Source organism: Delphinus delphis, chromosome 3, assembly GCF_949987515.2.
Source record: "Delphinus delphis chromosome 3, mDelDel1.2, whole genome shotgun sequence".
Lineage (NCBI taxonomy): Eukaryota > Metazoa > Chordata > Mammalia > Artiodactyla > Delphinidae > Delphinus > Delphinus delphis.
The window spans coordinates 8,285,424-8,300,000 of NC_082685.1; the positions used below are offsets into that span (position 1 = coordinate 8,285,424).

Below are 14,577 nucleotides of genomic sequence, written 5' to 3' on the forward strand. Positions count from 1 at the left end.
CCAGCTGAAACTGATATAGAAATATCTCCAGAAAGAATCCCTTTCTCACTGTCACCATCATTACTCTAAACATCGTGTTGGGGAGTGCTACAGATTGAATGCCTGTATCCCTCCCCAAATTCATATGTTGAAAGCTAATCCCCAATGTGATAGTATTTGGAGATGAAGTCTCTGGGAGGTGATTAGTTCAAGAGGGTGGAGCCCTCATGTATGGGATTAGTGCCCTTATACAGAGACCCCCCCCCCCCAGAGAGCTCCCTCTCCCTTCCATCATATGAGAAGACACCAAGAAACTGGTCCTCACCAGACACCAAACCTGACAGCACTTTCACTTTGGTCCTGGACTTCCCTAAATCCAGAACTGTGAGAAATAGATTTCTGTTGTTTATAAGTCACCTGGTCTATGGTATTCTATTATAGCAACCTGAACACACTAAGGCCAGGTGCCATGAAAAGAAATTTTTTTTCCCTGACCTGAAAATGATCAGGAGGAAAAAAGTTCATAACTCTCAGAAACAATAACAATAGTTGCTAAGGTTTATTGAGTACTTATGAGCTCGGCACCATCTGCAACAATGTACATGTAATAACTCATTTAACCCTCAGAATACCACTGTGAAGTAGATTGGGTTAAATTCCATTTTTTTTAATGAGGAAATAGTGGCTATTAGAGTGGTTTCTTAGAGATGCTAAGAAACTTTTCCCAGCCCCCAGGAATCTATCCCAGACAGACAGGCTCCAGAGTCTGGAGGCTGTTCCTGGGTCATTTGGCCCTATTCAAAGGGGAAAGAATAAATGTTGATCCCTACCTCAAGCCACATACAAAAATCAATTCCATGTAGATCTTACATCAAATGTGAGAGATAATAAATCTTTTAGAAGTAAATATAGAAGAATATCTTCATTACTCTGAGGTAGGCAAAGATTTCTAAAACAGGACACTAACAAGCATTAACCCTGAAGGAAAAACGGTTATTATTTAAACTACATTCAAATTAAGAAATTCTATTTATCAAAGACATCACTAAGAGAATGAAAAGACAAGCTACATAGTAGAAGATATTTGCAATCTTATGTCCAACAAATAACTGATATCCTCATTTTTAATTTATGTAAAAGAGAGAGAAACACAGATATAAAATTTGGATGTATAAAAACACATGTTCTTACAAATTAATAAGAAAAAGGCAGACAACCTAATAGAGAAATGGGCAAAAGACTTGAGCAGGCATTTCACAAAAGGGGATACTCAAGTGGTCAATAAGCGTGTGAAAAGGTATTTAAATATTAGTCATCAGGAAATGTAAATTAAATACAAAATGTGATCGCACTAAACACCCATCAGAATGTCTAAAGTGAAACATAAAGACAACACCAAGTGTTGGTGATGATGCAGAGCAACTCGAATGCCCAGACACTACTAGTGAGAGAGTAAATTGGTAAACTCTTTGAAGAGTCTTTGGAACTTTCGAAGGCTGTTCAGCAGTTATCTCCTGAAGTTCAATATATTCCTCCCCTATGACTCAGCAATTCTACTCCTCGGTATATACACTTGAGTCTCACTATTTGTGGGTTCCATATTGTCAAACTCGCCTACTCACTACAATTTATTTGTAACCCCCAAGTCAATTCTCATGGGGCTTTTGTGGTGGTTCATGGACATCCACAGGGTAGCAAAAACTTGAGTCACTGACACACAGGTTCCCAATGGAGATCCACCACAGCCATGCTCTGGCCTTTTTGTTTTAGCTCTCATAACTGTAATCAAGTGTCTTTTTCACAGTCTACTTAGTGCCAACATTTTCACATTCTCGTGCTTTTTATTGGTGATCTCGCTATTTTAAGTGGCCCCATGCACAGCGCTAGGTTCTGTCTAGTGCTCTAGGCGCAAGAAGGTTGTAACATGTCTTCCAGAGAAAATACAACTTGTTGATAAGTTTCACTCAAGCATGAGTTATAGTGCCTTTGGCAGTGAGTTTGCTGCCAATGAATCAACAATGTATATGAAATAAGGTGTTTTTAAACAGAAACATTCATAAAAGAAGGTTGCATATTCTTTGGTCAACAAAAATGTCGTGACCAGAAGCTTGCAAGAATCTAACCCCACGATGATTCAGTATTCACTAATTCAGTATTCACTAATTCTTTATAGAACATAATTACTGCGAATAGAGAATCTACTGTACACATATACCAAACAGAAGTGTGAACAAGCATTTACTAAAGACACGTGTCAGAGTGTTTATTTCAGCACAGTTTGTGTCAGCCACAAACTTCACCAGCCCAAATGCCAAGCAACAGTAGAATGGATATACCACATGCGATATGTCCACACAACGGAACACCATAAAGCAACAAAAACAGAGAATCAATCACAAAACAATAATACGGAGGAATCTTACAAACATTATGTGGAGCAAAAGAAGCTGGGCACAAAAACTACATGCTTAATGACTTCATTAAGTTACAAAGCAGGTCAAACCAGTGCAGAGTGAGAGACATTAGCTTAGCTGTTACTCTTGAGGGGGCAGGTGGCAACTAGAAGGAGGATGAGGAGGTTTCTGGATTCTTGCAAAGTTCTGTTTCTTGACCTCGTACATTATGTCACTTCAAGACAAGTTATCAAGCTGCACCTTTATGATTTGCATACTTCTTTGTAGCTATGTTTTATGTCAAGAAGGAAGTTTACTCAAAAATATGAATTAAGGTATCAAGTATAAAACATAAGGGTCATTTCTGTTTGATGTGCAGCAGGTAAAAATGCTAGAAGTTCCAGTAGAAAAGCTAGAAAACGTAAACCAAGCAAAACTCACTGTCCTTTGTAAGAAGCCAAGTGGTCTCTGTCAACCAACTCTGCCTTCTTGGTCTCCACAGTATTTCATTCACACAGAGGAAAGGCATGAATTTACGTCTGCACATACACAGCTTTGCACCCCTTGGAACACAAATGGTGTTAATCTTCTAGCCTATGCCTGCTTTTAGTTTTTTGCTCGGTTACAGCAAATGTTTGGAAATGGTGTTGAATTCTCCCTGGAATTCTCTCTCTTGCCATCTCTGCTTTCCTGCCTGCTTCAGAATTCCAAGAGGAGATTCCAAAGGAGACAGTAGTCCTGGCTGAGGACCTTGGACACCAGACAATGAGAGGTACATTCCCCCTGTCCTCCCCCAAATATCAGTCCTACTATGCCTCTGGCTGTCACCAACTTGCCTCAGGTCTTGTCAGCTCCTGAAATAATTCTGTCTTCACACCTTTACTGTCCCTACTCTAGTTTCAGTCAAAGGATCTGTCCCTCACACAAATCCAACCATGTCTCGTTCCTGGCTTTAAAACCTTCTATTTAAACAACAAAAAAGCAAACATCCCAGTTTTGAAAAGGAACAAAGGACTTGACTAGACATTTCTCCAGAGAAGATATACAAATGGCCAATAAACACATGAAAAGATGCTCAGCATCGCTAACTCTTAATAAAATGCAAATCAAAGCCACGATGAAGAACCACCTTACACCCCTTAGGATGAGCTAGGATCAAAAAGTCAAATACTAACAAGTGTTAGTGAGGATGTGGAGAAAATGGAACCCTTGTGCACTGTCGGTGGGAGCGGAAAACGGTCCAGACACTATGGAAAATGGTATGCATATTCCTCAGGAAGTTAAACACATTATTATCATACAATCCAGAAGACCCACCTCTGGGTATACACCCAAGAGTTAGAAGCAAGGTCTTGAAGAGATATTAGGACACTCATGCTCATAGCAGCATTATTCACAATAGCCAAAGGTGGAAGCAGCCTAAATGTCTATTGAAGGATAAATGGATAAACGAAATGTGTTCCAACCATACAATGAAACAGTATTCAGCCTTAAAAAGGAAGGAAATTCTGACATCTGCTACAACGTGGATGAACCTAGAGGACATTATCCTCAGTGAAATAAACCAAAAAGACAAACACTGCATGATTCCACCCATGTGAGGTCCCTAGAGGAGTCAAATTCATAGAGACAGAAAGTAGAATGAAGATTGCCAGGGGCTGGGGGTAGAGGATGCGGAGTTGTTGTTTAGTGGGTAGAATTTCAGTTTCGCAAGATGAAAAGAGTTCTGGAGACGGATGGTGGCAATGCTTGCACCACAACGCAAAGGTACTTAATGCTACTGAATTGTACACTTAAAAATGGTTAAGATGGTAAATTTTATATTCTGTGTATTTTGACACAATTTAAAAAACGCTTTTATTTAAACACACACACACACACACACACACACACACACACACACACACACCCTTACTTGGCCCTGAGAACGATTCCACAGTGGGCTGTGTCGCACCCCTCCACTTCCCCAGTACCTCGCTCGGTGTCATTCACATAGGAATTACTAGAGAAATTAGGACTAGAAAGAATCTGGCTCATCATGTGCTCCCCGTGTATTTTTCTTGGGAACAACCAGGATCCTCTCAGCACCTAAAAGGTAAGAAGCTATCTGCCATCTCACTCAATCGCTTCAACCGACTTTGCCTCTTGGTTTCTTTCTTCTCACGCTGCGACACCCTGTCTTCTCATCTGTTAAGCAGGGCTTAGATGCTAACAGGCACTGAGACCCTCCTGGGTTTCCCAGAAGCAACACAAGTCAGTTTCTGCACACAGACTTCATGGAACCTATTCTGACTCCTCTCTGTTCCTCTGGCTTCTCCTTGATTTGTGGCTGAGCTCTGCATGGATGAGGTTGTGAAACATACCAGGCTTCCGCTCTGGGAGGAAAGATATGTCAGTGTTCTTGGACAAGAGTTCCTGAAAAATGGGAACAAAATCTCCTGCCCTTGTCACAACTCCCTTCTCCCCAGCACAGCCAGGCTCAACTTTAGAGAAGTTAAATCTTCCATCCCAGTCCTTGAGAGCTCCAGCAGCCACCCAGCCTTGGTGTCCAGTATAAGGTTCAAAACACAGAAGGCTCACAATGGACGCTTTCTAAATGAATACGTGAATGCATGAATAAATGAAAAGAGCAAGTTACTGCCTCCCAGGCACTGACACTGAATTCTGGGGACACGGAGTCATTGCCAACAACAACTGCTGGGATTATGAGAAATCCACACACGCCCACATGGTCAACCTGTATGGACACAGAGTCACTGTGCCCACACACCCACAAACATGTCCCTAAACATACACACACCCCCCCATGGACACTACGGACACACTCCTATAGGGCCAGAGTTACAGTGAGGTGAGTCATGCAAGAGCAGAGGTGGCTCCTGCCTTTATTTAAATTTTGATATTTTGTTCATCATGGATCTTTTGCATTAATTTTGAGTTTCTTAAAATATTGCATTAAAATAGTATTTATCTTGGCCTCTGAGGCTTTGGGCGCTCCCTTCAATCTTGCACCCAAGGCAAGTGCCCCGTTTGCTTCACACCCTGATCAGGACCCTGGCTGACACACACACCCAGGGGCATCTGCCCACACGTCTTCCCCAGAGTCCCAGGGACGTACACAGTCTCTGAACAAACCTCATTCTACCACTAGGTGCCGCCCCAGCTCCTTCATCTTCGGCTCAGCATCGACACCACCATTCCTTAGGAAGAAAATGTCCAGTTCACTTATTATCTGGGAGTCCTCAAGATTTCCTTTTACTTCCATCTACCTGGGACATTTACATTTTCTAAAGGCGCCCTGGGAGAAACAGCATCTTAACCCCAAATAGTGGTGCCCTGCAATGGTGGAATTTTAGGCACAGATGAAGAAGATGGGTTTTCCTGATGCCTCTGATCCAGGAGCTGTGGTTGACTTGAAATGGGTATGGGATAGCCCAAGGGGAGAGTTGTTCCCCCGATCCTCCCTTGACATAAGAGTTCCACTGTTTGAGAAAGAAAGAGATTCTGTGGGAGGAGGAGGGGGATTCATCCATTCATTCAACAGATATTTGTTGAGAACCTACTATGTGCCAGGCTCTGCTGTAGGCATTGAGGATACAACAGAGACCACTGGACCCTGATGAGCTGCCCCTCTAAGGGAAGACAGACAATAGGTGAAGAAACAAATCCTGGAAATGTAGTGACAAAGCCTATGAAGAAAAATAACACAGAGTAAGAGCTCAGAAAGTGGCAGTGGGAGATTATTTTTGATGGCCTCTCAGAGGAGGTGACATTTAAGCAGAAAGAGAGAGAGGAAGTTGAGTAGTTACCTGGGGGATCAGTGTCCCAGGCAGAGGAAATGCAAAGTGCAAAGGTCCTGAGGCATGCATTGTAAACTGAGCTACTCCTCTTGTCCCATCCTGTGGGGACCCCAGGAAAGAGGTGACCCCAAACCCAGATAGTACCAAAGATGTAGCTAGATCTTTTTGTTGTTGTTGTAAATGTATTTATTTTATTTATTTATTTTTGGCTGCATTGGTTCTTCGTTGCTAAGCGTGGGCTTTCTCTAGTTGTGGCGAGCGGGGCTTCGTTGCAGTGCACGGGCTTCTCATTGCGGTGGCTTCTCTTGTTGCGGAGCACGGGCGCTAGGCTCACAGGCTTCAGTAGTTGTGGTGTGCAAGCTCAGTAGTTGTGGCTTGCGGGCTGCAGAGTGCAGGTTCAGTAGATGTGGCGCACAGGCTTAGTTGCTCCGCGGCATGTGGGATCTTCCCGGACCAGGGCTCGAACCTGTGTCCCGTGCATTGGCAGGCGGATTCTCAACCACTGTGCCACCAGGGAAGCCCTGTAGCTAGATCTTAAGGAGGACTCCCCAGTGGTCAGGAAGGGACCATCTTTCCCACGGGTAAGATGGTGGGCCTTGGACCTGTCAAGCTCTCTGGTAGTTCCAGACCCTGGAGGGATGGACAACTTCTCTGACAGGTCCCACTCCCCTGTTCTCAGGGTCAAATCCAAACTGCTGTCCACGGCCCACAGGTTCCCACTTGGTCGGTCCCTCCTGGTTTCCCTGGCCTCATCTCCCCCCAACTCCCCCTTCACTCACACCTATCCAGCCACAGCAGCCTCTCTGCTGCTCCCCAAACATACCATGCTTGTTCCCACTTTCAGGGCCTTTGCACTTGCTATTTCTGCTTTGAATTCTCTTCGCCTGGATACAGAAGGCATCCTTCTCTCACTTCCTTCAAGTGTCGCCTCAAATACCACCTTCTTAGAGACACCGCCTCTACCACACCTGCTAAAATAGCCCCCCACTGCACCACCATCACACTTTAATCCCCTTTGCCCTGTTTATTATTCTTCAGGCCACTTGCATTGTATTATATATTGATTTAGCTGTTGACATTGTATTATATATTTATTCGATTCTTGTCTGTCTCTCCTGCAACAAGGTCAGCTCCAGGAGGGCAGGGATTTGATGACTTGGCTCATGGCTATATCTCCAATGCTTCGTCATATCTGCTGAATGAATGGACAAATGAATGATTTCTAGAAAGGACCCCTGGTGGAGACCAGGGCCCATCAAGGACCGAGGAGGGGGTTCTGGGAAGTGATGGAGGGGACGGAGATGGGACAGAGCATCCATTCTCCAGACCTCTTCCTTCCCTGGGGCGCCAGGCTGGGTGGGCAAGCTGGGGCACGCAACACTGTAGTGCCCATGGCCGCCTGGAGGCACTGTAGTTGGTGGCAGGACCCTACCAGTCTCACCCCACCTGATTACTCCAGCTTAGCTCCGCCCCACCGGCCATTTAGCCCCACCTCCACTGAACCCAGTTTAGTCCCGCCCCCTAAAGAGCCTGGTATGGCTCTCATGCATCTTCATGTTAGCCCTGCCCCCAAGCATCTCCCACCCTCCTCTGGGGTCACCCAACATCACCTCTCACTGCACTCTCCCACACCCTTAGGCAATCTTGGAGAACGAACAGGATATCTAGAGTTTCCTAGGGGCTGGCAGGGGTGGAGGAAAATCCCCAGGTAGTGGCTTCAAGGATCCTGCTTGGAGACCCAATTCAACTTCACTCCTGGTGCACTTTTATGCACCATTCTCTCAAGTGGATACCTCTTTCGGTCTCTCGTCTCTCGCTCAGCTGACTCTCTTTACTTCTTTGGGGCTCACATATCAGTTGAGCACCCAGTGTGTGTGGCCTGATGCTTGGCCTCTGAGCACACTTCCCATCCCAGCCAGTATGTGGGTCCTGAGATAGGGAAACAGAGGAGTGAGGGAGGGGACCTCACGAGGTCTCCTTGTAGCCTGGAAATCTTTCTATCTAGAGTCTGATCTCCATCCCTCCCAATAGCCCCCCTCAGGGTGGGTACAAGGTTCTGATTCTTCTCTTGGCCAGGAAAGAGAAGGTGCCAGGACTGTTTTTCCTCTGAGCTTCTACCCAGAAACCCTCCTAGTGTTTACGCAGGCACTGTTCACACCCATGGAGTGGACTGTTTAACAAGAGGGTAAATGTGTGGGCTAAGGAGCCGGACTGCCTTGGTTCAATCCTAGCTCTGCCACTCCCAAGCTGTCTGAGCTTAAGCAAGTGACCTAACTTTTCTGTGTCTCAGCCCCCACCATCTGTAAAATGAAGGTAAGCCGCTCAGAGGATTAAACGTCTTAGTTCATTCGGTGTGCTTGAAACAGTGCCCAGCATATAATAAGCACTTAATAAGTGTTAGCTGTTATTATAATTATTTTATTATTTTGGAGAACTTAGGGGGCTCCCACCCCCAAGATGGGGGAGGAAGGAGGTTTCCAATAGCATTAGAAAGCTGGGACCACCCCCCCGCATTTTGAAAAGCCCCCATCTCTTGCCCAAGAGATGAGGTACCATGGAGAGGGAGACGTGCTCCTGTGAAAGCATGTAGTGTGCAAGGCACCAACACACACACACGGATGTGCACGTTCGCACACACAGCCCTTGCCCCGCACATCCGCTTTCAGAGTGACTTAGGCACAGAATGACACATGGTTACCCAAAGCTGACACACAGCCACACACCTGGTCACCCACATTTTGTACAACACCCGGGCAGATGGGCCAGGGTCATGGGGACACTGACACACACCGTCCTTTATACACGGCCACAGCTGCCCACATACCGCTGGGATTAATACAGTCCTCACTTGCTGTCACACAGCCGGTCACACACAGATACACAACTCCCGGTCTCAGGCTCACAAGCCTTCCTCAGCGGCCCTCCAAGTCACAACCTCCCACTGTCACATACAGACTCTGCCTCAGGTACAAACACCCTCCCCCAATCATGCCCCAGGTCATGCACGGTTGGGCACACATGCACAGCCACACACGCAAACTCTCAGTCACACCCAGCTGTGACACACAGGCACACACGTTTACCCAGCACCCTCCAGCACTTCACACACGTCCCCGTCAGTCACTCACACGTGAGTCCCGCCCCCTTGCCCACCTTGGGGGTGCGGGCGAGGAGTGGGGGGCTATAAAAGCCGGGCACCTCCTGCCATGATGGGGGACGTGAAGGATAAGCGACACACAAGGCCCCCTGAAGTCCCCCCACGACCCCACTTAGCTCGAGCGAGATGGCGGGTGTGGGCTCCGGGTCACCGAGAGGTTGAGAACCCCAAAGCTGGGATCAGGTTGTCTCCCAAACCATCCCACTTCTGAGGCTGGATCTGAAGCTCCCCTTCCCATTCCCAAAGCCAGGGTGGACGTCCCAGCCCCTCCCTCGCCGCGACGCCCCCTCCCTCGCAGCCGCGGGGGGCTCATGGAGCCCCCAGTCCCGTTTCTGCGGGGCCCCCTGAGCCCCCGCCCCTTCTGGAGCCCTCTGCGCCCGCACCTGCCTGCCGGGTCCCTACCTGTCCGGCGAGGCCTGAACACAGCAGCAGCAGCAGCGGCAGCGGCAGCGGCGGCGGCGGCGGCGGCGGCGGGACCGTGAGCGGCCACATGACGTGCCCCCGGCCCGGCGTCCCGTTCCCCGCCCGCCCTAGCGACGCCTCGGCACGGGGACCGCCACCAGGCGCTACCCCGCCCGCCGGGCCGGGCGACCCTATGCCGCCGCCTCCCCGGCCTCGCGGGCGGCTGGGATTCCGCCCCACCCCCGCCCCTCGCTCGCTCCGAGTCTTTGTTGCGGGCTCCGCCCCCCGCCCCGCCCCCAGCTCGTCTTAGGGCGCCGAAGGAGCGGGGTCTGGGGTCGGCGAAGCGGGGCGGGGGGGGAAGCCGGCACCCGAGAGGGTAGCTGGGATTGCGACCCAGAACCCCAAGGCCAATCTGGGGGTGGCTCATGGAGATGGGGACGGTGAGGGGGTTCCTTCACGTGGTAGTCAATTTCACCCTCCCTGGACATTTCCCACGTTATAAATGGGGCTGGGAGAGGGATCAAGGGGCAGGGGGCGTAGGAGGAAGGCCTGGTAGCAAAGAAGAGAAATTGAGAGGCCTCCTCTTTAAAAAGCTCAGGAGTCAACAGAGAAACTGAGACAGAGTCTGTGAAATTGGGCTTCGAGGGACGGATCACTGCAGGGACGGGGGCGGAGATGGAGACAGAAAGTGAGAGACAGATACAGGGGGCGGGAGATCTCCAGACTAGGCCAAAGGGGATGGCCAGCTGGTGGGCATCTTCCTTCCCCCATCACACCTGGGACAGTCTCTGTTTCCCATTGCAATGGCCCAAGACAAGAGACCAGATCCTGAGAGAATCAAAATATTAAGGCCACCTCCACACGAAGCTATTTGCATATGAAGGACGTCCTCGTCCAGCCTCCGGACTTTCTCTGCCTGTCCCCCCTCATCGGTCTCCCCAGATATCTTCCCTCACCAAAGTTCCTCTATGGTTTTTTGGGTGAGGGAGCAAGCAAGTCAGGTTATAGAGAAATCAGCCATAAAATATTGGGAGTGGGGAAGCCTGGCATTTTTCTTACCCTACTGTGTGCCCTGTAGATAAGTTATGGTTTTGTCAAAGCAAGGAGAAAGAGCTTCTTATCCAATAAGACCTGGGTTCGACCCTGGTTCTGTCACTTCTTGGCCATGTGACCCCAGGCAAAGAGCTTTCCTTCTCTTAGGAGACCTGTTTCCTCTTGAGGTGCTGGGGACTTCTGTGACTCATGAGTGAATAGAGCACCTAACCAGCGCCCAATCCCCAGAGGGCATTACTACAATGAAGCGTGGGGTTGAGGACACTGGCCATGGGATGTGGGACACAAAACAGAATCTGAGCCAGGAAAGGCATCTCGTCATCCCTCTCCCTCTTTTTCCCAGATGGGAGATGATCTTTTTGCTGACTCCTCAGGCCAAGCCTGCATTAGGCATGGGATAGGAGAGGGGTATTGGTTGTTGGAACCCACGAGCTCTTGACGAAGAGTGGGCTGTGGTCAACTCGGGTGGAGGAGGGCCCTACTCGTCCCTGTCCCTTTCCTTGCCCTTGTTAGTGCTGTGTTTCAGAACCACGGACAATGTTCTCCTTGGGATTGGTCACGGAGGAGGTCATTGTATGGTCAAGCTATGGCCTGTGTTGTGTGGTTGACATGGGTCAATAGGCCCTTAGGTCCATTCCTCACCCTTCCCCTGCTCTGTTTCAGGAGAGATGGCCCCTGAAAACTACATTTCCCAGGTTCCCTTGATCCCTACAAACTACATTTCCCAGGCTGGGCTCAGGCAATGGGAAGCCTGGAGAGAGATTGGAGGACCGGAGAAAAAAAGAAGCCAGGGTATTTCTCCCTCTCTCTCCAGTTTGGGTGTCTCTGGCCGTGGCTGTTGTCTCAGCCTCTGTGGTCTCAGCCCCTTTGAGGGTCCCCACCATGGTTCATTCAGCTCCTGCCAGGTGGCCGTAACCCTGGTAAACACCTCCTCCCTTTGCTGCTTCAGATCTTGGAAGGCGGTGGCTTGCTATCCTAGAGTAGATTCACCGCCCCCTATTTGCTCTTAAAGCTTAACTAACACGTCTGTAACTAAATCCCCATATTAAATTCTTGCTATTGAACTATCTGGCGTGAGCTTTGTTTTTCTGACTAGACCCTGGTCAATACATTCAGTGCTGTAGACGTAACCACAGCTGTGGTCAGTGGCACTGCCAGTGGCCTGATCACGCTGTGTCAATGTTCTATTAAACCGTGATCTACACTGCCCTCAGCATCCCGGTTCTACTGTGGTCAGCATCGTGGTCAGTACTGTGGTCTCCACTGGTCATTCTTGACTGTGCTGTGGTCAGTGTGGTGGTCAGCTTCCTGGCTGTGTGTGGCTCAGAGTCACAATCACTGTCCTGGTCATGCTGTGGTCAGTGTTCTGACCTAGCTTTGGACAGTGACCTGGCCAGGCTATGGTCAGAATTATTATCGTGTTGTACTGTGGTCAGGGTCATACTCGGTGTCCCGGGTGTACGGTTGTCAGCTTCAAGATCAGCACCATGGTCAGTGCTACGATGAGCATGATGTCTGCCTTGTGCACCGTCACTGAAGAGAGATCAGCTTCTCGAGGACCTTGTACAATAAAACTGATGGACCAGGAGGCTTGGGGTCTGGTACTGCGCAGTCTGCTCTCCACAATGTGCAGAGGCAGGGGAGAAGGGCAGTGGACCCCTGCCAACTCTCGCCAGCTGGCCGTTGGGTTTTCTTAATTGATGCTTGGGCAGCCATTGGCTTTACTCACCTGTGACCCCTCTATGTGTCCAGCCAGAGGAAGAAACAGTCCAGGCCTTTGTTTTCGCATACTCTGCACAGGGCCTGACATGGAGAAGATGATCAAGAAGAATTTAATGAGTAAATGAATCTAGGCCATTCATGTCTACCCATACATTTGCTCTTGCTGACCCCTCCATATATTATTCAGGGCTCCTTTGATAGCAAGTAGCAGAAAGGCAACTTGAACCGTCTTAAACAAAAAAAGAATATCTATTAGCCCACATAACTGAAAGAAAAATCCAGAGGTAATGGAATTCAGGCATGGCTGGATCCAGGGGTTCTGTTACCTCATCAGAATTCTGTCTCTCTCCATTTATCATCTCTACTATTCTCTACAAGGGATCCCTTTTAGCCAGGAAGTGTTAAAGATAATTCCCAGGAGCTTACCTCTTCCAAGCTCAGCAACTTCAGCAAAAAGAGAGCTTGCACAATAATGTCTCTCATTGGTCCATCCCAAGTCATGTGCCCATCCCTGAGCCAATCATGGTTTCAGAGGAATTGATTATGTGGCTTGACCAGACCTGGCTCATAGGTCACCCCTCTGGACCCAGAAAGTGGAGTTAGCCTCATTCAATCTATATTGGATGGAAAACAAGGGAGTGAAGTGTATGTGGCAGGGGGAGATATGGAACTTTTACCATTGAAAGAGGGAAAAATTCCTGTGTAAGCAAAACCAAAAGACAATGAATTGACTCTCAGCACCATCCCAACCTCCTAGTGTGCATTCCTACACTACAGAGGCTGCAAAGCTAAAAACTATGTTTTCCAGACTCCCTTGCAGCTAGATTTCTGTATGGCAATGAGATTCTATCAATTGGAAGATTGAGATGTGGGTGGGGGAAGTGGATGGAGGTCATCTTTCTATTGTGGGTTTTCCTGCAGAGATGTTACTGTCTTCAGTCACCAGTGTCACTAGCTTTTGTTGAGAGGCAGTTGCAAGTGACAATGAGGGTAGCTTCCAAATCTCTAAATTACAACCATGGAGATGTATTTCTTTAAAAAAAAAAAACAGTCTTATCAAGATATAATTCACGTACCATACAATTCACCCTTTAGTGTATACTTCAATGGCTTTTGGTATATTACATTATTAATTTTTTAAGTTGTAGTAAAATATAAGTATCATAAAATTTGCCATTTAAACTATCTTTCTTTCTTTTTAAAAAATATTTAATTTATTTATTTGGTTGCTCTGGGTCTTAGTTGCAGAAGGCGGGTTCCTTAGTTGCGGCTCGCCAACTCTTTATTTGTAGCATGCGAACTCTTAGTTGTGGCATGCATTTGGGATCTAGTTCCCTGACAAGGGATCGACCCCGGGCCCCCTGCATTGGGAGCTCAGAGTCTTAATCACTGTGCAACCAGGGAAGTTCCATCTTTCTTCCTTCCTTCCTTCCTTCCTTCCTTTCTTCCTCTTTCTTTCTTTCTCTTCTTCTTTCTTTCTTTCCTTCTTTCTTCCACACTGCGTGGCTTGTGGGATCTTAGTTCCCCAACCCAAGGATCAAACCCAGGCCCTCAGCCGTGAAAGCACAAAGTCCTTACCACTGGACCACCAGGGAATTCCCTGAACCATTTTTAAGGGTACAATTCAGTGGTATTAATTACCTCTTCAGTGTTGTGAAACCATCAACACTATCTGTTTTCAGAACTTTTTCGTCTCCCCAAAACTCTGTAACCATTAAACAATAACTCCTCATCTTTCCCATCCCCAACCCCTGGAACCTCTAATCTACTTTCTGTCTCAATGAATTTGCCTATCTAAGATATTTCATATAAGTGGAGTCACAAAATATTTGTCCTTTTGTGTCTAGCTTCTTTCACTAGACATAATGTTTTTGAGGTTTATCAAAACCTCAAAACATGGGGTTCAAAACAAAACCTCAAAGTATGGGCTTCCCTGGTGGCACAGTGGTTGAGAGTCTGCCTGCCGATGCAGCGGACATGGGTTCGTGCCCCGGTCCGGGAAGATCCCACATGCCGCGGAGCGGCTGGGCCCGTGAGCCATGGCCGCTGAGCCTGCGCGTCCGGAGCCTGT

General features: G+C 48.0%; 1 protein-coding gene across 1 annotated transcript in view; it reads right to left on the bottom strand.

Annotated features, from left to right (window-relative positions):
• The window catches only part of OLFM2 (olfactomedin 2), a 63,235-nt gene extending 53,299 nt beyond the window's left edge, over positions 1–9,936 (bottom strand). Inside the window, exon 1 of the mRNA XM_060007677.1 lies at positions 9,732–9,936. Coding sequence (XP_059863660.1) covers positions 9,732–9,821 — 90 coding nt within the window. The 5' untranslated portion in view covers positions 9,822–9,936. The remainder of the gene's footprint in view (positions 1–9,731) is intronic.
• Between the last annotated feature and the right edge of the window lie 4,641 nt (positions 9,937–14,577).